Source organism: Octodon degus, unplaced genomic scaffold, assembly GCF_000260255.1.
Source record: "Octodon degus isolate 3935 unplaced genomic scaffold, OctDeg1.0 scaffold00156, whole genome shotgun sequence".
Taxonomy (NCBI): Eukaryota; Metazoa; Chordata; class Mammalia; order Rodentia; family Octodontidae; genus Octodon; species Octodon degus.
This window is the reverse complement of record NW_004524732.1, coordinates 6231071-6256346: the sequence shown is the minus strand read 5'-3', so window position 1 is coordinate 6256346 and position 25276 is coordinate 6231071. Positions and strand designations below refer to the sequence as shown.

The 25276-nt window shown below is 47.2% G+C and overlaps 2 protein-coding genes across 3 annotated transcripts in view; both read right to left on the bottom strand.

Moving 5' to 3' along the window:
- Window positions 1-4: 4 nt before the first annotated feature.
- Window positions 5-18180, bottom strand: Ccdc134 (coiled-coil domain containing 134). 2 transcript variants are annotated; one of them, XM_023702700.1, is made up of 7 exons: window positions 18031-18180; window positions 16056-16191; window positions 15114-15235; window positions 14826-14910; window positions 9785-9966; window positions 9460-9531; window positions 5-3363 (listed from the first exon to the last, which is right to left on the bottom strand). In XM_023702700.1, exons 2-7 carry the CDS (start codon window positions 16147-16149, stop codon window positions 3238-3240), a joined length of 681 nt encoding a protein of 226 aa, XP_023558468.1. In that variant the 5' UTR covers window positions 16150-16191; window positions 18031-18180; the 3' UTR covers window positions 5-3237. The 2 variants fall into 2 exon arrangements, with proteins under 2 accessions (XP_023558468.1, XP_023558467.1); XM_023702699.1 differs by having other exon boundaries at window positions 18079-18180.
- A 1504-nt stretch (window positions 18181-19684) lies between these two features.
- The window catches only part of Mei1 (meiotic double-stranded break formation protein 1), a 100932-nt gene continuing 95340 nt past the window's right edge, over window positions 19685-25276 (bottom strand). The window contains exons 26-30 of the mRNA XM_004642606.1: window positions 21911-21992; window positions 21417-21523; window positions 20392-20523; window positions 20142-20251; window positions 19685-19730 (exon numbers count right to left, since the gene is read on the bottom strand). Of these exons, the coding sequence (XP_004642663.1) occupies window positions 19685-19730; window positions 20142-20251; window positions 20392-20523; window positions 21417-21523; window positions 21911-21992 (477 nt within the window). The remainder of the gene's footprint in view (window positions 19731-20141; window positions 20252-20391; window positions 20524-21416; window positions 21524-21910; window positions 21993-25276) is intronic.

The window sequence follows — 25276 nt, the reverse complement described above, 5'->3', positions numbered from 1 at the left end:
GAGATCTTCCTGCTTCAGCCCCTGAGTGCTGTGATTACAAGTGTGACCACCGCTCTTGGCTGCCAAAAAGGTAAGAAAGAGGAGTCAGGAAGAGATAAAACAGAGATTGAGGGCAAAACACCAGGACAGTTAGTCCACGAGCTGTCAATACCATCCCTCCAAGGGCAAGGGTTGTGGACAGCAGAGCAAGACTGAGGCTGGGAGGGAGAAAGGCTGTGGGCCAGGGGGGATTTGCCCCCAAGAAACATCAGGAGACATTTTTACTTGGAATAACTCCAGGTGCTGCTAAATATCCTGTATCACTCAGGACAGCCCTCCTCACAAACAATAGTTATCTGACCTACAACAGAATAGTGCTATTGTTGAGAAAATCTGCCTTAAAGAATATTAGGGGGCTTCCAGATTTCCTAGGGGTCCCACAGACTGGGCCTGGAAACTTATCAGACTGTAATAATGTCCCAGACCACAGTGACAATATTTGTTGCCATCATTGAGCACTTCTAGCACTGGTTATTGGACTGGCTACTAGAACCACCTCCCACTGCTACCCCTGGGACCTGTGGCCACAAAAGCCACCAAGAACCACACTGGCTGGATGCATTCATACAGTGGGTGGAGGTTCAGTCAGATAAATGAATTCTAGCTGCAGGCAACTGGACAAACAAGTGCCCTCAGGCCTTTAAATCCTCTGGGGTGAGAGGAGCCCTTTGCCTGCATAAGGCTCATAAAATGGGGTTCCCAGGACAAATGACCAACCATAACAGAGACAAGAGAGGGGACTAACAATGGCTGCTTGTTTCTTGGAAGGTGGCAGATGGGAAATAATGAGCTCACCTAAGGCGGAGGACAAGACCAGCCAGCGGAAAGGTGGAAGGTGTATAGGGAAAAGCCCAGGAGGAAGGAGGGCCACACTCCAAGAGAGGGACACAGTAGGTACTCAACAAATCTACGGGTTGAACAAAGAACTGTTAGAGAAGGGCACCTGTGGCTGAGAAGCCATTTAAATTCCCAGCACTGCAACTACGAGGGACTTTTCTACAGGCTCTTATCCTCTCAAGTACCTGAGCACTCTGAGATAGGGACCCAATGACCTGTGTGGAAAGGGACTGCTGCAGTGACAAGAGCAAGGGAAGAGCCTTCTTCACCTCTCTGAAGTCCTGCTGATGACAATCCCTAGAAATCACTTAATGGATTACTTACCTACCCAAAGCTGGAACTACCTCTGCACTGTCCTGAGGCATCCTTTGGCCTCCTACCATTGCCAAGAAACCCTGGTCCACGCAAAGCAGGCATGGTTCTTAGAAAAGTTCTTTCTCCGTTAAGGGAGGAAACACCTTCCCTTTAGTCAGCAGCCACAATCACTGTCCTCCAAGAGAGGGCCAGGGAGGAGCCTTGGGGCTGCTGACCACAGTCTCACCTGCAGACAACTGGACAGCTAAACACTTGACAGAAAGGTCCTGATCCCTCCCTTTCTATAGCCCTTTAGCTCACGAACTAGCACAGCAATCTCCTGTAACACTCACAGGAATGGCTGAAGGCACAAGTCCCAAGCACGGAGCCCAGCTCTCTCAAGTGAAGAAGCCTGTCACTACCCAGCACCACCTCCCTTGTCCAGCAGGGGGAAATGGGGCTGGTGGGCAGTTCTGACCGGAAAGGGTGGATAGACCTCCTCCCAGTTCTCCTCCAGCTGCTTCTTATCCCCTTACTTCTCCAGAGTGACTGATAAGGTGCAGGATGTTTCATATATCCTTCCATAAGATCCCCCCAAGGCCTAGATTCTCTTTGTTGTACTGCCCAACAAGGAAGTCAGCTTCAAGAAAGCAGGTTAGAACCAGGTATACCTGTAATCCCAGCACTCTGGAAGACTGAGGCAGGAGAATTGTAAGTTCAAGCCCATCATGAGCAACTTAGCAAAAGACCCTGCTCAAAATAAAAATAAATAAATAAAAGGGATGGACATACAACTCAGGGAAAAGGCGCAGAGTTCAATTCCCAGTACCAAGGGTAGGGAGCACATATGAAAAAACAAGTTAGGGCCAGGCAGAGGGTCCAGACATCAAATTCGTTTGCCACTAAAGCTACCGGCACAAGCTGGTATCAGAGGTGGGAGCTGGGTGTAGACAGCACTGGGGATGGGTGTGTCCCTCTGCCCATTTAAGAGGCAGACCCTGGCTTGACAGGTCAAAGAGGCAGAGGTAGAATCCCTACTGTAACCCTTCTCGCCTTTATTTAGGAAAGGCTAGACTGAAGGGCAGCAGCCTCCTCTCCTATGTCAAGGGAAGGCAGAGCCACAGAAACCAGGCTGCCCACTTGGTGCTTAACCAGTTCTGCAGCTTCCCTGCCTCATGCTGGAGGATTCTTCTCACACTGCTCCTGAGATGGGGAGCTTGCTGTCTGATCAAACTGGCTCAAGGCAGGCCTGCCATTGCAAAGTACAGCCCCTGCAGCCACAGGTCGAAGGACTTCCCTGATCTGCTAACCACTCCATGCTGCTCAGTGACTGTTCCCAGCTATCCAAGGTCTCCCAGATGACTAAACACACTCCTGGGACACTTCTAGGCCCTCTCTCAAAGCCGATCCCTGGTCAAGGGACGTGCTCAGATGGAAAAAGTCCAAGCCAAACCCCTGCTTCTCTACTCCGCCAGACCTAGACTCCTCAGGATCAGGCGGGAACATCCTCCAAACTGCTCTGCACATTCACTCCCAAGGCTCCTGCTTCCCTTACATCCCGCACACCAGCTTTGGCGGGCCCAACAGGTTTGCTCGCCTTTATTGTGTTTCTCAAGAAAGGTTGGGCCCTGAGCTGCTGAGTAGTTCAGTGACACAATGCAACCACCTATAGGCATAGCACCTTTACCTGTGACTCAGAGCCTGGTTCTGCTGCTTTTCCAAAGGGTGGCAAAAGCCAGCCAGTGGCCCTCACCCACAGAGAGTCCAGGATGTCCTCCTTCCTCCCCCAGCAGTCTCTATAGGGTCCTGCCTGCAGCACAGTCTTCTAAAGGTTCCTTCCACGTCCCCTCCAGACAGGCTCTGGCAGGAAATCCAGCTACCTGAGCTGCAGTCTTTTTGGCTCCTGAGGACACAGCAAATATGGAGTCCCTATCTTTCCAGATGCTCTTCAAATGCTGGGGCCAGTGCTCACCACCACAGTGGACACTGCCACAGCAGCACCACATGGCATTTCTTCCTCCCAACTGGATCTCTCACTGGCCCCTTGGTTCCTGAGCTGCTCCAGGGCTACAACTCAGACTTCGACCGGGAGATCCTTGGACCTTTGCGGATCTCTTTCCGCTTCTCCTCTTTCTTCCTGCGTTTCTCTTCTTCCCTCAGGGCCTTCTGGAAAGGATCCGTACTGGGCATGAACTGAGGAGGAAAAGAGCAAAGTAGTGTAATTCAGTTTGCGGCCAACTCCACTAAGCTAGGTCACAGCATGTGGAAACAAGGTTACCTAGACAACAGCCCTGTGGGGAAGATGGGGGGGGGGGCGCACTCCAGACCTGGAGAAAGTTACCTAGGCTTGGGACAAGTGCTGAGTAGGTCTAGAAAGACAAGCAGGAGTTTGCCAAGTCAACAGGGAACAGAAGAGCATCCTACTTGGAGCACTGGCTTGAGAAGCAATGATATAAATTCTGAACCAATGTTTCAATCTTTGTGATTTTATAAATTAATGAACATAAACCAAAAAAAAAAAAAAAAAGGAGAAACAACTTTAATTAGTGCAACCAGAAATGAAAAAAGTAGCTGGATCACGCCTGTAATCCCAGAAAAAAAAAAAAAAAAAAAAAAAAAAGAAGAGCATCCCAGGCAGAGAGGACAGAGGCTCAAGGTACAAACTGACAAAAAACTCCTCTAGAGAGACAAAGGGTAGAGCGGCCCTGGGGACCCCTGTCTGTCACAACCCTCAAGAGGGGATGAGGTCAGAGTGTCCTCTACTATGGGCAGGCAACAGCTTACCAAGAAGCAGGCTCCAGGTGAGAGCACACAGGCACAGAGGTGAATCAAAGGCTAGACCTCAAACCAGCAGACCTCAAACAAGTGGGAGGAAGAGAGAAACCCTAGGTATATGGATGGCAGGATACCGACTTTGGCTGAGGCACCTTGAGCCGAAATCCTAGGCAGACCTTTGCCTCATCCCTCTCCACACTCTCTAGAAATCTTACCTCAGCTATAGCTTCTGCTAGCTTATGTGGTCAATTGCCCCTCAAATCTGCATGTCTATATCTAAATGCCTAAAACCTCTACTAGAATGTCCCAAATTCTCCCTGCTTTGTGGTTCTTAGATTCCCGGTCTCTTCCCCCTGCCAGGCCTTTGCACATACGGTGGCCTAGGCCCATAAGGTTCTTCCCAGCCATGCCATCTTTGTCACATTAGCTCTAGCTCTGCTGTCACTGCCCGTGGAATCTCCCCAGACTGACTCTTCAGTTTTATGCTGATTCCTTCTGAGCATGTACCTCTCCCGGAGAGCACCCACTTCATGCCTGTCACCTCATGGGACAGGAGGAGGATGTTAGGCATTGTTCATGCTATGATCAAAGTCCCTAACACAGCATCTGCCTCAGTCTGTGCTTTTTAAATGAATGAATGAGCCTGTTAAGAGTATGAAATAGCATTCAAAACTCAGGTTGTGAAATATGCCCTTTGGGTGTTCTTAGGGCAAATTTGACATATGTTTGATGGAGATAGTCATTAAAAACAAACTAAGAGCTCCACCTTGTGGAGCAATCTACCGATCAGGTTAGATCTAGTCACACACCCAGATGGAGGAAATCACAGAAGTGTGGTCCAGAGAAGGGAAGTGACACACTTAAGTCATACAGCAAGTGGGAGTCTGACGTAGGACTAAACTGCCAGGCTCATGGTCCTCTGAGTCCCTGCTCCAATCCCTTGAATGAATCGTGGTCTAAGAAGGGGAGCTGAGACACACCTTAGGCCACAGAGGGGCCCAAACTCACTCTGACTGAGGAAGGTCAGGTCAAGAGGTCCTGGTCCCACCAGCCCCCACTGGCTTAGCCTGAACTTTAGGTCAAAAGAGAAATGTGACCTCTCTTTTTCTACTGTCTTCGCTCCTGGCAGCAGCTCTTGTCCTTCCTCTCTTCCACCAGTGAGGCTTCAACACTCATCTCTTCCCCAGCCCCCATATCACCAGTTCTTCCTTCCTTGAAGGGACAGTCCCATCACGTACCAGCCAGCTGTCCTTCCTCCTCTACGACTAAAATCTGAAACCAGAGCCCCCTAACAGCCATCTGTCATTGGCTTGCTCATCTCAAAACCTAGACTTTTCAAAAAGGTTGTCTCTACTTGCCTCACCCACATACTTCCCTTTTTTCTGAAACCTAATCTTTTGCCCCCAACCACTGTTACAATAGCTTCTGTCAAAACCACTGATAGCTTCCAGCAGCTGATTCTAAACCCAGGAATTCTTCTCCATCCTTGTCTTCCTTAACTTCCCAGAAGCAACTGACAAGGCTCTGAGAAACTGCTCTCTTTACAGTGAGTGCTCCTTCCAGAAGTTTCTTTGCCAGTTCCTCCTCATTGCCCCAGCCTCTAATCGTAGCTCAGTCTCAGGGCTCAGCCCTCAGATTGCTCCTCTCTGTCCAGCCCTGCAGGTGACCTGTCCATAGCTTTTACTGCTTTCTACACAGGCATGACTGCCACATTTGCAGCTCCAGCTGCCACTTTCTCCCTTCTCAGTATCTTCATTCAAAACCTCATCAGGTACAGAAACAAACTCAGTTTCCTCCGCAACTGCTGGAGAAAATATAGCCCCAGCCTCCATTCCCTGGACAAAGATCTTCTGGTTACCCTTACCACTTCTTTCACTCTACCCACACCTGTCTCCTCGGCAATCCTACTGGCTCTGCTGCCAGATGAGACCCAGAACCTGGCCATTTTCCCGTGGCACTGTTGAGCCCCAGGCAAGCTTCCTGTGACACAGCTGCTTCCACACTGAGTCCTTCCTTCAGTCTGGTCTGGTTCCAGCCAGCAGCCAGGTGACTCCTTTTAAGTTGACAAGTCAGAGACTGTCCCCAGTTCTCTGTGTCATTCAGAACTAATGGCAAAGCCCTCACAAAATCCCTGAGCTGAGGGTCTTTGGATCTGGCCTACACCACTGACCTGTTACCTCCTTACCATGCCCATCCCCTACCGCTGTTCCCAAAGCCCAGTCTGTGCCATCCCTGCTTCTTCGGCCTGTGGTGTTCTTCCTTCAGGTCTGCAGCTGACTCCCTGCCTGCTTCAGGTCTTTTCAGTCCAACTATCTTGTGTTCATGTGAAAGAGCGCCTGCACCCCTGCCTGACCCGGGGCATTCTTCATGCACCTTCCGCTGCCTTTTTCTCCATAGGCTTTGCTATATCCTGTATTTCTCAGTAACTATCTCTCTCCTGAACAAGAACTCCACTCCAGGACAGCAAGGCTAGTCTGCCTCACCACTGGCTAGTCACGCTCACTGAATGTTGAATAAATGAGAATCTGTGCATCTGAGCCTTTGTACAAGCACATCCTTCTCCAAACAGGCTCTTCCTCCATTGGCCTACCTGGGAACTCTCTTTTTCTTTGCAATTCTGGTGATGAAATTCAGGGCCAAAGGCTGCTGCAAAGCAATAAAGCATCTCCATGGGTGCCCCCTTGATGGGAAAGGAAATCTGCCATTGAGTACCAGTGCATGCTCTGGCTGAGCACCCCAAGAAACAAGGCCCTGTTTTGACCAGGAACATGTATCAGGGTTTGACTTCAGTAAGCAGTCTGGGGAAATATGTTGCCTTGGTTTGCAGCTACCTCAATGGGGGAAATCCTATCCACCACTCTACCACACAAAGCAAATGCACTGGGGGTAACAGAGCCCTCGATACTGGTCCACTGTGGCCCAAGTAAGGTGAAATCTAAGTTGTTGCACAAAAATGCAGAACTTACTGCTGCTGCCTGGTGACTGGAAACTAACATTCTGGGAGCACCCACCCTCAGCTCCACAATCAGAGTGGTTCACTGTGGCTGAACTGTGAAAATAATATGGTTTATGCTTAACACCTGCTTTCTTCCCAGGAGTCTGAAATTTGGGGACAAGTCAGGCAAAGAATGCCCGTATAACTAGCTCCCAATATAGCACTGGGCACAGGTCTCTAATGAGCTTCCCTGGTAGATAACATTTTACATGTGTTGTTACAACCTGCTGATGGGAGAATTAAGCCTATTGTGTGTGACAGGCTACTAGGAGAGGACTCTGGAAGCTGGCTTCCCTGGAACTTGTCCCACATGCCTTTTCCCTTTGCTGATCTTGCTTTGCACTCTTTTTTTCTATAGTAAATCACAGCCAGGTGCATGGCTCTATGTTGAGTACTGTGAATTCTGCTAGAGCGTCAGCCCAACCACAAATACAGCTATCTGTTAAATCTGGTGTCTCCTTTTTAGAAGAACCAGCCCTGGGGGTGGTTTTGAGAACCTGAGACAAAAGTGTCTACAGGCAGCAGCAGCCTTCCAGTGCTGGGACAATACTGAAACACTAACTGCCATAAGGGCCAGTCAGACAGGGATCTGAGTTAAAAGCTGCCACCCTTGCCTTAGCTGACATTCCTAGCAATGAGACACATTATATTCTTACTGTTAGCAATGTCTTAGCCATTTGGTCTGCCACTCAGAAAACTAAAGAAGGGCAGAACAAGGGCACCCATTCTTCTGGGCCACATACTGTAGGAGCATCTTGTAGTCACAAACTAGATTAAGTCTGGGACACTTATTTGCTGTTTTTAGTTTTGTTTTTGTTTTGTTTTGTTTTGTTTTGTTTTGTTTTGAGATGGGGTCTCTAAATGTAATTCGGGCTGGCCTAGAAGTCACCATCTAGCCCAGGCTGGCCTAAAACTCTCAGCGCACTTCCTGCCTCAGCCTCCTGAGTGCTCGGAGTAGTTATATGCCATCCCACCTGGCTTGGGTGACTTGTTGGATGCCCCACTGGAAAGTCCATTCTCTGATGAAACTGACTAGAATCAAACTAGCCAATCTCGATGCCACCTAGATCACTACCACTGTCACCTAAACGCATCACTGCTCTAGACACGGCAACATACCTGCCACGGATGGGCACAGGGCAGAAGACTGTATTTCTGTTTTGACTATCTGAGCCTTGGGTTGGGATGGCCTGAGATCAATAGTATTACGACCACTTGGTTCAGACTACTGCTTGCCAAGTGCCCTGCAGTGGTCAATGAGGGCGAAGATGAGAGATACTAACAGGTCTGTATAAATCTGTAAAGTACCCTTGTCCCACTCACACCTGACCCATCCGAAGGAAGGATCCCTGCAAGAGGCAGGGAGGACTGGAGAAAAGTGTCACTACCCACCTACTGGGATGGGATACACAGATTCTACAGCAATAATCCCAGCACCCATGGAGGGAATGCCTTGGACTCCAGAAGGTACAGGAAACAATTAATGCTCTCATTGTGCCTTAGATCCAGCACTGCCACCTGGCAAAACAATCCTAGGGTCTGCCGGAGCTCAGTGACAGCTGCCACTGACAGTCTGGCCATCTGCTGGGTGATGTGATGGAAGAACTCACGTGGCTGATACCCTCAAAGGCAGCTCCGGAAGCTACTCCGCACAGACACAGCAGACAGCACACCCTGTTTCAATCGGACAGATACAACTTGCCTGCTTTTCCTGGTGTCTGAGCAGCCTCAGATTACACCAAGTAGGGCTATTGAAGTTAAACGGAGACACTGCCCCTGGGGTTTGACCAAACAATGTACTGGTGATTCAAAGTGAGAGAGAAGAGGCCATGGAAAGGTTGCTTTGGGGCCAGAGACAGTTCCTTGTAACTATTAACAACAAAATTCAGGGAAGACTGAAGATTCTAGATTCTCTCACACAGGTTGTACTAGATACTAGATTGGGCTTGACAGTTGGCTCAGGAGGGGAGCCTAAAAGACATTAAGGTCACTACTGTAGACTGACCTCATCCTGCTATTCAGAATACAGCGAACAATAGTAGCCCTAATAGGGCCAGCCAAATAGCTCAGCAGATTAAAGCACATGCAAGCAGGCACAGGGGCCAGGGGTTTGATACCCGGGCCTGCTGTGCTGGCCCTACCCCTGGGGCATGATGAGAGGGCAACTGAGACTGGGCGTGGGGCGCACGCCTGTAATCCCAGCTCTTGGGAGGCTGTAAACAGGCGGAACAGTACAAGTCCGATCTAGTAATGAGACCCTGAACAATCTGTAGACCCTTCACTAAAAAAAAAAAAAAAAAAATAGCCCTAATAAATAAAGTATACAACACATTAATGGATTTGGTCATGGCCTCTACTGGTTAAGATTAATTAGACTGGACTGAATAGCATATTTATGCGAAAGTTTGAGTTAAATAAAAATATACAAGTCTTTGATAAACTGTTGGGAAACAGTCCATCATGGTCCTGAGCATTCCTGCAGGGAAAAGCAGACACAGACATGGGCCCCAGCAGCTCACCTCTGTACGGTCTGTTTGAAATGGGTTCTGGAAGTCGGAGTCTTTCTCACTGATCCCCAGCTCCTGGGCCATCTGCAGATGAAGAAAAACTAGTCATTCTCTGTCTCTGCTTCCTGTTCACCAGGGAGCCACTGCCTCCAAGCTGGGACTCAGGACCCTCCCTGGTCAACACAGAAGTCCCATACACAGGATCTCCATAGCTGAAGGTGCTCTGAAACTTATCACTGAAAATGGGCAAGCACTGACACGTGGGCCCAACTGCAGGCAGACGTGAGGCTCCTGGTCCACACTGAGGGCTCCAGACCTCCTCTTCCCCAGTCCTTACCAGGCTGAGGATGGGCGAGTGGGGCCCCTGGTCGAAGACGCCCGTCTGGTTACAGAAGCTGATGCCCCAGCGGATGAGGAGGTTCCAGTTGGAGTTGTGGTCAAAGTAGTGGTGCACAATCCTCGGAAAGCGCAGCACCACATCCCCGAAGAAGGCCGTGTTCTCCACCACATGGGAGAAAGCTACAAAAGGATGGTAGTGAGTAGCCCAGGCAGCTGTCCTCTTTCCTGCTGCCCACCTGATTGGTTCCAGGAATCCTCCTGAGAATGGAGGAACCCACCAAACATGATCAGAGGGAAATGGCACCCACTGATGACTGCAGGGTGCCCACTGTATGTGCATGGTCTGCTGGTGCCTTGTGTTCTCCGTTCACTACTAAATCTGTATAATAACCTTTATTTATTTATTTATTTGTATGTATTTGGTACAGGGTCTCACTATACAGCTTAGACTCAATAGTGATTCTCGGGCTGGAGAGATGGCTCAGTGGTCTAAAGCACCTACTTAGAACAAGCTTGGCAAGGCATCAGGGACCGCGGTTCAATCCCCCAGCACCACATGCCAGCCAGCCCCGCCCCCTGGTGGGCTGAGCTGGCCACACACACACACACACACACCCCTCTCTCTCTCTCTCTCTCTCTCTCAAATAAATAAAAATAAAAATAAAAAAAATTAAAAAAAAATAGTGATTCTCCTGTTGTCAGTCTTCCCAGCCTGGGAGGCCAGCTCGGTGGCCAGCTCAGCACGCCCAGGGCAGGGCTGGCACAGCATGCAATACTGGGGATCAAACCCAGGTACAGTGCAGGGGATCAAACCCTTGCACTTGCCTAGGCAGGCGCTTAGACTGCTGAACTATTTCCGTGGCCTAAAACCGCCTTTACAGGGAAAATGTGGCTGCTGATCCCATTTTACCCATTTTACAGATGGGGAAATAAGGCTCAGCAGCTAGTGTTAAATCTGGGCTGCAAAGCCAGGTCTGTCTGTCCAAAGAGATCTCACTGCCTAGAAGACTTGTTTGCTGTGGGGACCAAGGAGGTGGGTTAAGTTGTATGCAGAGACTGCTGCCTCATGAGATTTTCCTGAGCTGCAACCCCCAGTATAGTACATATGCAGATGGTCTTTGGTGTTAACATAACTACAGTGTCTGTGAGGGGTCAGTTCTGTTAGGAAGAACAGTGAACAGATTAGGATTGAAGGTTTTTTTCACTTTAATACTTTTCCCATTTAATTTTACGGTAAATGCTTCTTAAATTTTTATTTCGAAATTATTCTAAACTTACATAATATGATACAAAATGGGCTGGAGAGATGGCTCAGTGGTCTAAAGCACCTACTTGGAACAAGCTTGGCAAAGCACAGGGACCGTGGTTCGATCCCCCAGCACCACATGCCAGGCAGCCCTGCCCCCTGGTGGGCTTAGCTGGCCACACACACACACACACACACACATACACACACTAAATAAATGTAAAAATAAATAATAATAATAATAATAATAATAATATACAAAATTCTGTACTTGACTCCTATTACAATCTTATATAACTGCCTGAACCAGGATGTTAACAGTAATAGAACTATTAATTAAGCTACAGATATTACTTAAATTTTGCCAGTTTTTCCCCTATTATCCTTCTGCTCAAAAAGGTCAGTTTAGACAGAGGATAGTGAATGTGTCCACCAGAAGCAAGCCATCCAGGCCCTGGGGAGCACGAAGACCCAGTCCAGAGGCAGACAGGCCGCATGCAGCCCTTCTCAGCACTGGCCAAGAATCCCAGGGTGGTAAGCAGATCCCAGAAATGCGGCATGTTGGGTCTGAGACACTTAGAGCAGGCATTCCTGGGCTTCACAATAATTTTGCACCTTGAGGAACTGAGAAGTCAGTTTGGTTAAGAAGAAAAAACCTAATACAGTAAAATTAATATAGGATGGAATTAAACATAATTTTAAATTGTTAAGATACTATACCGGTTAATATAAATTTATAGGCTATGAAGAAACAGGACAGATGTAACAGTAAAGTTAAAAATATGTAGGTACGTTTTGAGGTGTTTTAAACTTGCTACACTAAATCATACACTGTAATTTTTATTGTTCAGTACAGAAATAGATGGTTTGTAAGTTACTAATCCTCCAATAAATCATATGGTTGGCCATCACTCATGATTTTGCAATTAGTACTATGTGTGCCTATTTTGCCACTTCTTCCTCCAATGACTAAACTACAGCAGTTTATTTTCAACAACTATAAAAACAATAGAGAAAACCATTTCAACATGTGTTTCATCAGTCATGAGGGTGACTAAATCTATCTATAACAGAAATTTGGAGAGAATGGGTTTATAAGGTTGTTCAGTCAATTCAGAGACTTGGAAAGTTCTGTGTTAGGATCTGACTGGCAGAATTCACTTTTTGAAGGGCTGGCCAAAATAGCTCAGTGGATTAAAGCACCCACAAGTGGGCGCAGGGGCCAGGGGTTCGAGCACGCTGAGATGGCGATGGAGACTGGAAGTGGTGGCATGCGCCTGCAATCCCAGCAATTAGGGAGGCTGTAGGAGAGTAACTATGAGTCCAATCTAGTAGTGAGACCCTGAACACCCTGTAGACCCTTCCCTAAAAATACAGAAAAAAAAAAGAACTTTTTGAAAAAGTTCTATACACAAATATACGTATTATTAAATTTTGAGCCACAGCTGGGGATATAACTCAGTGGCACAAGTGCCTACCTGGCAAGTACAAGGTCCTGAGTTCAATTCCTAATACAAAAAAAAAAAAATTGAGCCATAGTCAGAAGACTTGGTTCATAATTAGCTTTTTTATTTCTTTAACTATTGTAATTTCCACTTTTTTTTTTAAATTTTTATTTATTTATTCATTTTGTGTGTGTGTGTGTGTGTGTGTGTGTGGCCAGCTCAGCCCACCAGGGGGAGGGCTGGCTGGCTTGTGGTGCTGGGGATTGAACCTCAGTCCCTGTGCTTTGCCAAGCTTGTTCCAAGTAGGTGCTTTAGACCACTGAGCCATCTCTCCAGCCCCACTTTTATAACAATTTTTTAAAAGACAAATTTATTCTTTTAATAATCAAAAATTCTTGCTGTTGCAGTCTGCAGCCTTTAGGACACTAAAAACAGAAAGCTCCAAGAGTTGGGATGACACTGTGGTGCAGCAAGATATAAGTAACAGAGGTGAAAAGGAAAGCACGACAGCCTCTCTATAACAGCTTTCTAAAAGCAGGGACATTTGACTACATCCACACAGACATTTCTATTTTGTTTCTAAATGAAGACTTGTTTCTTTGGCAATACTCACAAAGGAACGGATTCTGTTTTCCTCTTCTCTGATTTTGTAGGTTTTTTTTTTTTTTTTTTTGGAACCAGGGATTGAACTCAGGGGATTGAACTCAGGCCCTTGCGTTTGCCAGGGAAGCGCTTATTCCACTGAGCCATCTCCCTGGCCCTGATTTTGTAGTTGTAAGATGTATCATGGGTTACGTATCAAACAAGGAACTGTAACCAGCATGTGGTTCAGAATACATGATGTTAAGTTTTTTAAATATCTTAACGATTCTTTTCTATTTATTTATTTGTGTGTGTGTGTGTGTGTGTGGCCAGCTCAGCCCACCAGGGGGCGGGGCTGGCTGGCATGTGGTGCTGGGGGATTGAACCGCGGTCCCTGTGCTTTGCTGAGCTTGTTCTAAGTAGGTGCTTTAGACCACTGAGCCATCTCACCAGCCCCTCTTTTCTATTTATAATTTCAAACTTTCATAAAGTACACCAAAAATTTCATAAATTTGTTTTTAGTGAACTGCTCTTTTTGCTATTGTAGGTCACTAAACACAGCATTTATTCTTATAAATGGAAATATTTGATCATCTAGAATACTGACACTTACTTCAATTTGCAGTATCTTTTTTGGACTGAATATATTAACATTCCTTCAGGGGCCAGGGAGATAGCTCAGAGGTATAAATGTCTGCCTGGCAAGCGCAAGGTCCCAAGTTCAATACCCAGCACCAAAAAAAAAAAAAATCCTTTCAGGTATTGATAAATAGTTCAGAAGAGAAATTCAATGAAACAAAAATAATACTTATTCAAGGTGATCAATTAATTAAATTATTTGCTTAAGGAAACTATTGTGGATAACTATTTTTTGGTAACTCTCAATTTGACATGAGATGACAGTAGAGCCTGAGTCTGCCTGTGAATATGTTGGTTTATTTTTACAGCATAAAAACACAGTCACAGATAACTCATTTGGGGAGAACCCATGTAATACTTTTAAGTTAACCTGCATGCTATGAAAGTGTTTTATGTCTAAATAAAAAGGAAACACTTTTTTAAGTGTTAAAAAAAAAGAAGAAGGATACGCCAAGGCAAGGTATTCCAATTGGAAAATGGAGGAAACAGTTACACTGGAAATTAGAAATAACATTTGCAAGTTGCCCACCATTTAACTAACATGCAAGAGCTATTTTCAGCCTCACTCAGTAGAATCTAAGAAATGTTATTAAAATATAACCAGTTAATGGGGAAAGGGATTATCATTACTGAACAGAAACATATAATGTCCTTTTACCTTACTTATATATTTTTCTCAATTTCTCTAAAAAAATATTTAAGAGGGTTGCGGCATTTACTGCAATCCAAAGAACATGGTAATTATAATTCCTGGCTCAAGTGCTTTGGCAGGTCTTGGCCTTCTCTCTTATAAATGGGAACAATTCCTGCCTTCTTTCCACAAGGGTCAGAGTGGTAACCCACTGACCTGGCCTAGTCCCTGGAATGGTGGTGGGCAGGGGCTCCTCCCTGGCTCCCTGCCTCAAGCCCAAAGGATTATTTGTCAGGTGAAGAGAAACTGGCTCTGGAGGCCAGAAATGCTTGAAGAACAGACTCAGCACTCATTTGCCTCATAAAACCACCTAGAAGTTGCCGTAAGAGGATCCTTCTCAGGATAAAAAGAGTAACAAGAACAAGAGGAAAAGACCAGCTAGAAAGGACCAAGATGGAAAGGCAGGAGGAGAAAAGGTGGGTTGGGGAGACCATACCATCCTTCAGCTTCTCGTCCTGGGGGAATGGCCCATCTGGAAGCACATTGGCAGCAAGGAGCACTGTCCGGGAGTCCTCCAGCACCTACGAGCACCCCACATGAGGTCAGTGGCTTTATAGAGTCCTTTACAACCTGGTTCCAGCCCCATTTACTTGAACCCATTTCAACTCCTGTGCATGTAGATCTGCCCTCACTGAACGCCATCCCTTTAGGGAACTCTTACTCATCTGTCATTGCCTAGATCAAAGACTGAGCTTGCAGTGAGCTGCTTCCTGCACCCACACACCTTAAAGAGCCCTTTGAGCATGACATCGAGGATCTTGTATTGTTGGTGGACATCATTCAGCTGTGCCAGGTTCTTCAGAGCTGACAGCTGCTCCCGCCGCTTCACCTCAAACAGCTTCTTGTCTGGGCAGCATTGCGTTAAGAGACTGGAACCAAACTCTGTCTGGCATCTAGTGGCCCTATTCTTCAGCAGTAGGTTCTCTAAAAACCATGAATACCTATGGCTTGGAAGCCATGGGCTGGGGAACAAACTGAGAAGTATATGGGCCCAGCAATGTATCACCCACCCAGTTTTCTAAGGACTCCACACCCAGTGGCCTGAACCCAACTCTCTAGGTCCTGGCTTCTGCCTTCCCTTTCACGTGGCCTTCCTGCCATCTCTGACAATTATTTATTTTTCTAGAACTCTACCACTCTGTTCATACTACAGCCTCTGCTGAGATGCCCTCTACGCTTCTGTTCTCTCAAAGAGCTGACACAGTGTTTGCCCCATGCCTCCCACACCCATGAGAGCAATGATCACTGAGTACAACGACCACCTGTTTGAAATCTTTCTCCCCCAAGCCTGTAGATGCTGCAGAACAACTAGTCCTGATGAATCTTTATGTCAGAGGCCTGGCCCAGAACATCAGGATCAAAATGAGCCAGTAATCCAGTGTTCCTAGAACTTGCCTGAGGTCTTACCCACATGGTACTTAAGCCAGGTACAGTCCTCACTGAGCCTTTGCAGCTCTGAGAGATGTGCTTGGCCTTCTCCATTTAATATATGGAGAAATAGGCTCTGAAGAGAACTGCCTGCCCTAGTCCGGCTTCCCTCCCTTGTTCTGCAAACTGGGTCTGCTCATTCTTGGAATCCCCTACAGGGAAGCGGGTATAGTGAGAACTCATTTACTGACCCCCTCAGACCCAGTACATTAACACTACCCCAAATCCCAAAAGATACAAATCTGCAGGCTTGGGTCCCTCGGGGTATCTGTGGTCCCTCTTCCTGACAGGAACAGTACAAAGAGGAAGGCCAGGAACTGAAGGAGGTCCATATCCAAGACCCTGGAGCGAAAGGGATAACCTAAGGAAAAGAACTGAAACCCAGACGTTGGTGTTACATAAAGTAGAAAGTATAGTGAGCAGAAACTCCTTTTAACATAGCACAGCCTCTAAATGCCAAGAAACCAATTTGGGGAAGCCCTGAAGAACCAGACCTAGTCTAGGGCTATGACTAGGGGGCACACAACAAAGCCCAACAGGATGGTTGGATGGAGAGAAGATAAATGTTAGCAACACAGGGATGCTTACAGTACAGAGTAGAGTTTAGGGGACTAGATTAAAGCCCTGCATGACCCTAAGCCAATCACACTTCCTCTCTAAGCCTCAGCTTCCTCACCTTCCTGATGCAAGAAGTGGTCTTGATGAGGCACCGTCACCTAGGTGAAGCCTGGTCAATAGAACTCCCTTTTGATCCCCTCCCCCAGCCTCACAAGGTCAGTAAGAGAGGATACGAAACTTCTGTGGTTTCCCTTCTCCCCTGATTTGTCTTCAGAAAGAAGGGAAATGGGGTGAATAGAGAAGAAGAGAGTCTTGATGTAAGAGGGCCACTACATACTATTTAAAAAAATGCAGGTACCATGTGCAACCTGTTCCTAGTTAGGTTAAAAAAAAAAAAAAAATCCCACAATTTTTTTTCCCAGTACTGGTGATTGAACCCAAGATCTTAATACTGAAGTATATACCCAATGCTTTCTCATTTTTAGAAAAGCTCTAAGCAAGTAACTAAGTTGCCCTGGCTGGTTTGGAACTGAGATGCTCCTTCCAGAGTTCTGGGATTACAGCAAAGCCGAGCCATCCCACAATTATTGAGTATCTATGACATTCTAGGCAACAGGACTACAGCAATAAAAGGACAACCCCAAATCCCTGCATTCATGGTACTGATGTCCCTAATAGGGAAGAAATAACGAACTATAAAACAAACAAACCAAGATGACAGGGACTCTGTCAGGTGCAACAATAAATAAGAGGTCAGGGAGGCTTTATAATCAGACGCCAGCTACCCGATTTTATGACTGTGAAACTTATGGCATATAACAGTGAGGTAACTGTCCAAAGTCACACAGCTATTCCCAGGCTGAACCAAAAGTGTCTGACTCTCAGACCAGTGTCCTGTCTCCTGTCTATTTTTCCCCTCAGTAATGAGGATTGAACCCTGAATCTCTGGAATGCTAGGCTGCTTTTTAAAATTAGCATATGCCACCTCAGATCACAACTGGCCACTGACCTACCAGAACATCTGACCTGGTGGAGGGGGACAGTGATTGCTAGTTAGGCAGTGAGTGGCCTGCAGATATCCTAACTCCCGCTGCCCTCACCCCACGTCAATGGAACAACTAAATCCTAGAGAAGGTATCCAAGTTCACCGAGAAGCCCTCCATCTTCCACCGCCACAGTCCGGACACAAGCGAACCAGAACCAGGCCATAGCAAAGTTTGACGGTACCAAACAGCTGGAAACAACTGAAGTGGGGTAGAAATAGGAAAGACAGACGAAGAAACAGACTGCAGGGGGTGGTGTGCAGGTAACTCGGGGCTTTCTCTACTGTTACGCTCCCCCCACCCCGCCACTCAATCACGTGCCTTTCCCGGGACTCTCGAGCTCTTGCACGTTCCGCAAGCAACTCTGAATCCATTCTGTAGAAGTGCCCTGCTGGGGCCGGGGAGATAGCTCAGTAGAATAAGTGCTTGCCTGGCAAGCGCAAGGGCCTGAGTTCAATTCCTCCGAAAAAAAAGAAGTGCCCTGCTGGTGAGGGTCGCGGGCCTTGGGGCCTCCGGGAGGACAAGAGGGAGACTTTACAAAAGAAAATGGGGTTCCGGTCCCGTAACTCCCTCCCCACATGCTGCATGAGTTCGGGGGCCCTCGACACTCGTACGCTCTTCCCCAGGAGCCTTCGGCCCGGCGATCGCGCCATCACGTACCAGGACAGGTGGTGCAGGAAAGGACAGGCGGAGACCGCCTTGGTGTACACCTTAGCTTGAGGGTCCAAAGGGAGCTGAACTCAGAAGCACCTGGCGAGCCGCGCTTAGAGAAGGAATGCTGCCCCGCCCACCTCCCCGCTCTCGTCCAATGAGTGCGGGCCGCGACCTCTGCGCTCCGGTGACCTCACTTCCGGTAACGCCCCTGCCGTTCAGCCCCACCCTCGGAACGCCCAAGCTAGTAGTGGAAGCTGTCGGCTCTTCTTCAATACAGCCCCCCAGTGTCCGACCCACCCCGAGTAGTGGCTCACGAAGAGGGGAGGGAAGGGGGTGAGACCGGGGTGTGGTTCTGGATAAGCGTGGCTTGGAGGAAGTTAAACCGCAAGTGGGGCCTCTGCCCATCTGGGGAGACGTTCCAGGAGCTCACCTAGACCGTGTTTTATTGACTGCAGTTCGCAGCATGAGTTTACTGGGTAATGAGTAGCTCCTTTTTCTTTCTTAAAACGGAACTAGCAGAGCCCGCTTAGGGAGTAGGAGCATCCCTTCCAGTCCACCAAGGGTGGTGTAGTCACTTAGGGGCCCAGCAAACTCTCCACAGGAGCAAAAGGGGTAAGAGGGCCTGTTGGCTGCACTTGGAGAAGGAGCTGGCAGAGGTGTGGAATGCAGCGTGAGCACCAGCACCAAGTACGGGACAGATGAAATAGGAACTGCCCACCCGGGCGTAAACACGAGCTGTTAGGAAACAGGTGTGAGCCTGGCAAGCACAAGAGCCTGAGTTCAACTCCTGGTTCTGCCAAAAAAGAAAAAGAAAACAGGTGTGAGACTGGGCATGATGGTGCCTGTAATCCGAGTGCTTGGGAGGCTGAAAAGAGGAGGATCACTACGAGTCCAATCTGTGTAGTGAGACCCTGTAGACCCTGTACTAAATACATAAAAAAAGAAAACAGGTGTGGTAGCACATGACTGTCATCCCAGCACTCTGGGAGGCTGAGACAGGAAGATCTCAAGTTCTAGTCCGGTATGGGTAATTTAGTGACTTTGTGAGACTGTTTCAAAATAAAGGCGGGCTAAGGATATAGCTCAGTGCAAGCGCCCTGGGTTCAACCCCAGTACCAAAAGGAGGAAGAACAAAACAACTAAGGTGAGGATCTAGTTTAGATAATGAAGGGCTGAAACTGGGACAGATTCAATTATCAAGGGAAACTGAGGATTTGACCTTTCTTCCCTGGGAATTACACCTCTCCACTGCCAGAGGAGGTGAGATGACTCAGAGCACTTGGATCACAGCTGCCCAACCTATGCAGCTCGGCCGGACCCATTTTCTCTTGGTACAACTGAGGCAGCCAGCCCTCATCTCCCCAAGGAACCCATCCATCCAGCTCGTGCTGGAACAATCCACTATCCACCTGGCTGAAAAGCCAGCTCCAAGGAGACAAAATGAGTTCAGACTGAACGGTTTGTATCATTTTAGTGCCCGATTCCATTTGTACATTGAAATAAATAGCTCCAGAGGAATGGCTGTGATTGTCATGCTTTTCCCAGCAGTTATGTCCTGACTTTGTCTCCAATTCTCACTTCTTTTAATCTCTGGGCCTTCAAGTCCTGAGGCTCAGTTTCTGATGTGGGACAGGGATACAGCCACCCCTCCCAGGCAGCTGGTAACAAAACATGAGAGGAAAACTGCAGAGAAAAAAAGAGCCAACCATGACGGAACCCCCCAAAGAGCAAGAACGTCAGACAAGAGCAGAGATGCTTCTAAAAATAGGGGCATGGTTTCTAAACTTGGGACCCGAACACCTGGTGAGGCAGCTGCTCTGGAAATAGCAACTGTTTCATGGAAGGGGAAAGGAGAGCCAGAAGCACCCCCACACACTCAGCAGTGTCTCTGAGCACCTCAGCAACCGCCAGGGCCCTCTGCATCCTGCTACAGCCCCCAGCTTTCTAAAGGACCTGCTTGTCACCAGCCCTTCTTCCCACGTGGACTGAGGAGAGAAGCATGATCCTCTGGCCTCCCTCGCCTGGCTGACCTTGCCCAGGCCAAAGCTCCCACATGCAAAAAAGGATACAGCATGTCCTGCAGGCGTGGCTGGGCTGAGGAGAGGCTGGAAAGGCCCTCCAAGGAGGCCTGCAGCGTCGGGACCATACTGTGATCAGCCAGGAGGCCCACTCTCCGGACCTGAGGCGAGAACAGGGCAGGAAAGGCAGCTCCTCTCTAACTGCCACCCACCTGCACTCCCAGCCATGCCAACAGCTCCCACATGCACACCTTGAGGGGCAAGCCTCACAGGGGTTGATTGGCACGCCTTTTCCCCTCACCTGCTGAAAGAAGCTGTGCAGCGCCTGGAGTGTGGTGTCCGGGAGGGCAGACAGGTCAGTCAAGGCCATGTCCTGCAGAAGGTGACCCACTTCTTCATTGGAGAGGATGTTGCTGCTCCTATACTGCAAAAACTGGCACAGGAAGAAAAGTCTGACGTACCCAGTAATTTGGAGATGCCACTTCCTGTGTCCTCTGTGGTCAGCAGTGAGCTGGAAACACTGTTCTGAAGCCCACAGAACCCTGCTTTCACTATGCATTGGTGAGCAGGGCACAGGGAATAAGGTTGTGTTCCCAGGGAGAGGAGCAAACAAGGCAGACTGAGACCCAGAGCTGGCCACCCCAGGGACCTTCAGCCTTGGTTCCCTCCTTCCCCAGCCTTGAGCTACACACTCTTGGCTGCACGAACTGTGCAGCTTCTATAACCAGCTACTGTGAGCTCTTGTTCTGCTTTTCTCTCTTCACTACCTGGAATAGGTTTCTTCTCTCTGTCTACTAATCCCTCAGGCCTCAGCTAAAACACTACCTTCAGGCACAGAAACGGCCACACTTCTCCATGTCCCCCTGTCAACCACAGATTTATCTGTGGACCCACATCACTATCATTCATAGACTCACTGCTTTATATTTATTCAGCGGACCCACTGTTTGCCAAAGACTGAGCATCTCCTTCACTTTACTGCTCAGAACACTCTAGTTAACCCTTCGTGTCCATCTCTGTCTCCTTTCCCAGACTGCAGGAGCCTTAGAGGCAGAGCTTCTCTCAGCACCCTCTCTGTACCTAGCAGACCAGGTGTGCAGTGGCAGGCCCTGGTCAGAGTTTCACAAAATAAAAGGTATGGCGATCTCCTGGGGTGAGGAGAGTGTGTTCACAGGAGTTCCTGAGCAGGGGTCTTGTAGGTAAAGGCCCACCTAGCCTCTCTACCTGCTGGGAGGATTAGCGCTACCTAAAGCAAGGTGTCCTTGGCTTCTTAGCCCCATCCAGCTCACACCCGTCAGACCATGGGACTGTCCTTTTCAAACATACCAGGGTCATGAGCCTCAATATCTCAGGTCTGAGGAAGGCTTTGTCTCCAGCATCCAAGAGAGTAGACAGCAAAAAACGATGCCAGGGCTGGGAGGCCACGTGGAGTGCTGTGGGAAACACCAGTCCCCAGGTAGTTAATGCTGCTTTTCCAAAGACACAGGGCCATGGCTGATGAGGATCAGCTGCCAGCAAGGCACTGGACAGGCTGACCTCTGCCCTGGGCTTCTATCCACCTAGGATTACAACTCAGTGAAATAATAGGTCTCAGGATGGTGGGAGGAAGCCAGCAGGAAGGACTCTGCTATATAAGAGAATTGGGACCATGGTTGAGTAGGTCACCTGATCTCTCTGAACCTCAATGCCCTCATCTCAGTGTAGTGAAAAGAATTAAACACGATAAGTCTAAACCACACAACAGGGGATGGAAACCTGATATACAGCGATAGGGGCTGGTTCCCCCCATGGGAACATCAGAGAATGGGGATGATTTCTACCGATGTCTGGGCTCCGAGCATGCAGGAAGTCGAGCAAGGCCTCCAAGCAGCCAATGCAGGCCTGGGACAAGAGAGGGTCCTTCTGAAAAACAAAAATAGAAATTACTGTCGAGTTTTACACCAATGGGTTTTGGTGTTAACAAAGAAAAAACACATTTGGTTTTATTTAGATTTCAGAATTTCAGATTTGGGATGTTGCCTCACAGATGATTCAGAGATATTTGTTGCCTCCATCTCTCATCACATAGAGTGCAGTGCTTATCCTGAGGAATCTATTTCAAGACAGTGTTTTGTTTCAAAAAAGGAGATGGACCCTGGGCCCCACTGAGATTCACAGATTACAGACACTGAAACGCTTTACAGCTTATCGAAACCAGTAGGTCTCAACCATTTTAAAAAACAGTAGAACCTTTCATCAAACAAAATTTTATGCTCTAATAAGCATGTGAAAAAATCCATTATCATAGTCATCAGAGAAACACAAACTTAAACTACCATGAAATACTACTATATACCCAGCAGTAGTGAAAATTCAAAAGACATGGAGGGGATAAAAATGACGAAAGTATATTACACGCATGTAAGAATCTGACAAAATGAAACTCATCTGCATAACCAATTTTTAAAAAAATGGTAAAATCCCGACATGGTGGTGCATGCCTGTAATCCCAGCACTCAGAAGCTGAAGAAGGATTCCTAGGAGCCCGAGGCTAGCCTGGGCTACAAAGTGAGTTCAAGGCCAGCCTGAATTGCATAGTGAAACCCTGACTCAAGAAGAGAAACAAAGCAAAAAACACTAAAAATACTGTTGGTGAGAATGCGGACAAATTGGAACTCTTACATATTGCTAGTGGGATGGTAACAATCAAATAGTTTCTCTTTTTTGTTTGTTTGGTTTTTTCCGTTGGAACCGGGGACTGAACTCAAACCCCTGCGCTTGCCAGGAAGCGCTTATTCCACTGAGCCATCTCCCCGGCCCAATCAGATAGTTCCTTGCTAGGCATGGTAGTAAACACTTGCAATCCCAGCATTGGAAAGGCTGTGGCAGATGATCACTATGAGTTTGAGGTCAGCCTGGGCTATAAAGAGAGTTCAAAACCAGCATGAACTGTATATAGTAAGACCTTGCATGAAAATAAATAAATAAATAAAAGTTGGCTATTTGCATGATTTCTTCTAATGTTAAACATACACAAACCATAGATGATAGGCAGAATTTTAAGAAAGTCCATGACCTTTGCTCCCAGATGTTATCCCTGTGATGATATTATGTTATTTAGAAATGGGGAAACTGTTTGGATGGGCCCCAATTAATCACACAAGTTTAGACTGGCCTAAGACTCACATGTAGTCCAAGATGGCCTCAAAATCGCTGCAATCCTCCTGCCTCCCAAGTGCTAGAATTACAGGGGAGCACCACCATGCCTAGCTTGAGTGACACTAAAGAGCTGTAAGAGGCTACTTTCCCCAAAAAAGCAGCAAGCCTGACTAACACTTTGATTTAAGCCTTGCGAAATCCTTAATGGAGAACCTGGCTGAACCTATCTGAACTTGTCACTTATAGAACTGTGAGACAATTGTTTAGGCCACTAAATACTACCTGTAGTAACTAGCTACACAGCAAAAGAATTAACACATCATTCGACCCAGCAAACCCACTCTAGGCTATTAATCAAGAGAAAAAAAAAGTATCTATGTAAAGATTTGCACATTAGTATTGAGAGCAACTTCATAATAGCCCCAAAGCTGGGAACCTCAAATATCTATCAGTAGGTGAATGGAGAAATAAACTATACAGTCACATAAAGAAACACCATTAAAAAATAAAGAAAGAAATGCCATTTACCTGACACCTTTTCTTTTTTTCTAATCTAAAAATCAACTTTGCATGTGGGTTAGGGGTATGGTGTGTGTGTGTGTGTGTGTGTGTGTGTGTGTGTGTGTGTGTGTGTGTGTGTCTGAGACAGGGTTTCACCATATAGTTCAGGCTGGCCTTGAACTCACTTTTAGCCCACGCTGGCCTCATATTTTAGCAATCCCCTTCAGCCTTCCAAGTACTGGGATTACAGGCGTGAGCCACCACACCCAGTCAGAATGAACTGTCAAACAGTGGGCACTTCTAGACTTTTCCCCACACCCAAGACCACAGAGCCATAGGCCAGGATGCCACAGATTTTCCATTTGCTAAGCAGCTGCCCTATTGCTATTCTCTTACCATGTGTCTATAAAGCCAGCAAAGGCCCTGTGGACAGTGAGTGAGGACCAGAGTACCATTAGGAAAATCAGGCACTATTGCTCAGGTAACAGTGGCTCCAGGTCACTAAATATACCTTTGGGGACACTGAAAGAACATGAATTTTGTGGCACAAAAACTTAAGATTGAATCATGACCTAATGGTACTGCAGATGCATTACTCAACAGCTGTTTGGCTCACATCTACAAACCCATGTCTCAAAAAAATTTAAAAAGGGCTGGAGATGTAGCTCAATACAAAGGCCCTACGTTCAATATCCAATACTATTAAAAAAAATTGAATGAAAGTTTCTACCTTATAGAGCAGCCAGATAATTAAATAACGTACAGTACATCAAATCTCTTGAACACATTAAACACCCAGGACATGACACTCTCTCCACCTCCCACTCTCATAGAACCCTTCACCTGACAGCAGCATCTGCTCCTGTAGAAATGATCTTCAAGATCAAAGCTTCAATTTGTAAAATTTATTAGCTCCCTCAAATTCCAATCTGATAACAACACATTTCACTCCCACTCCAAGCAGAATGCCAAGTTTGAGAGGGAGGGATGCGTGTGTCTTCCCTGATCAAGCCCATCCTTTTACTTCCCCCAAACCCCTCAGGGAGGTAGCAGCTGGATTTGAATCAGAGAAGTAAGCCTGAAAGAACCCTGCTATGACTTAAATGTGTGCTCCAAATTTTATGTGTTGGAAACTTAATTCCCAAAGAGACTTCTTTCATTTAACTTGCTTCCCATGTTAGGGATAGCTAAGAGATAGTGCTTTGAAGAAGTGATTAATTCATTCACTGATTAATAAGCTAGCAGATGACCACAGGAGTAGCTTTGTGTTTCCCATGATCTGTGAGTACCTGAGTGGCTAGAATCATATCACACTACTTCTGTATCTTCAGGTGTTCATTCATTCACTCATTCAACAAACATTACTTGATGCTAGTTTCTCCCAAACTCTGTTTTATTATTAGGTATAAGGGAATCACTCCCCAACAAATGTGCTCTGCTGTTGAAGCAGTAACTTCAGCCCCTTTAGAAATACAAATAAGGGCCGGGGAGATGGCTCAGTAGAATGAGTGCTTCCCTGGCAAGCACAAGGGTCTGAGTTCAATCCC

Coding starts and splice junctions, on each gene's coding strand:
- Ccdc134 (XM_023702700.1), bottom strand. CDS start 16,149: ATGGACCTCCTTCAGTTCCTGGCCTTCCTCTTTGTACTGTTCCTGTCA. Junction 9,532..9,784: donor ACTCGCCCATCCTCAGCCTG/GTAAGGACTGGG, acceptor CTTCATCTGCAG/ATGGCCCAGGAGCTGGGGAT. Junction 3,364..9,459: donor TTCAAACAGACCGTACAGAG/GTGAGCTGCTGG, acceptor TTTCCTCCTCAG/TTCATGCCCAGTACGGATCC.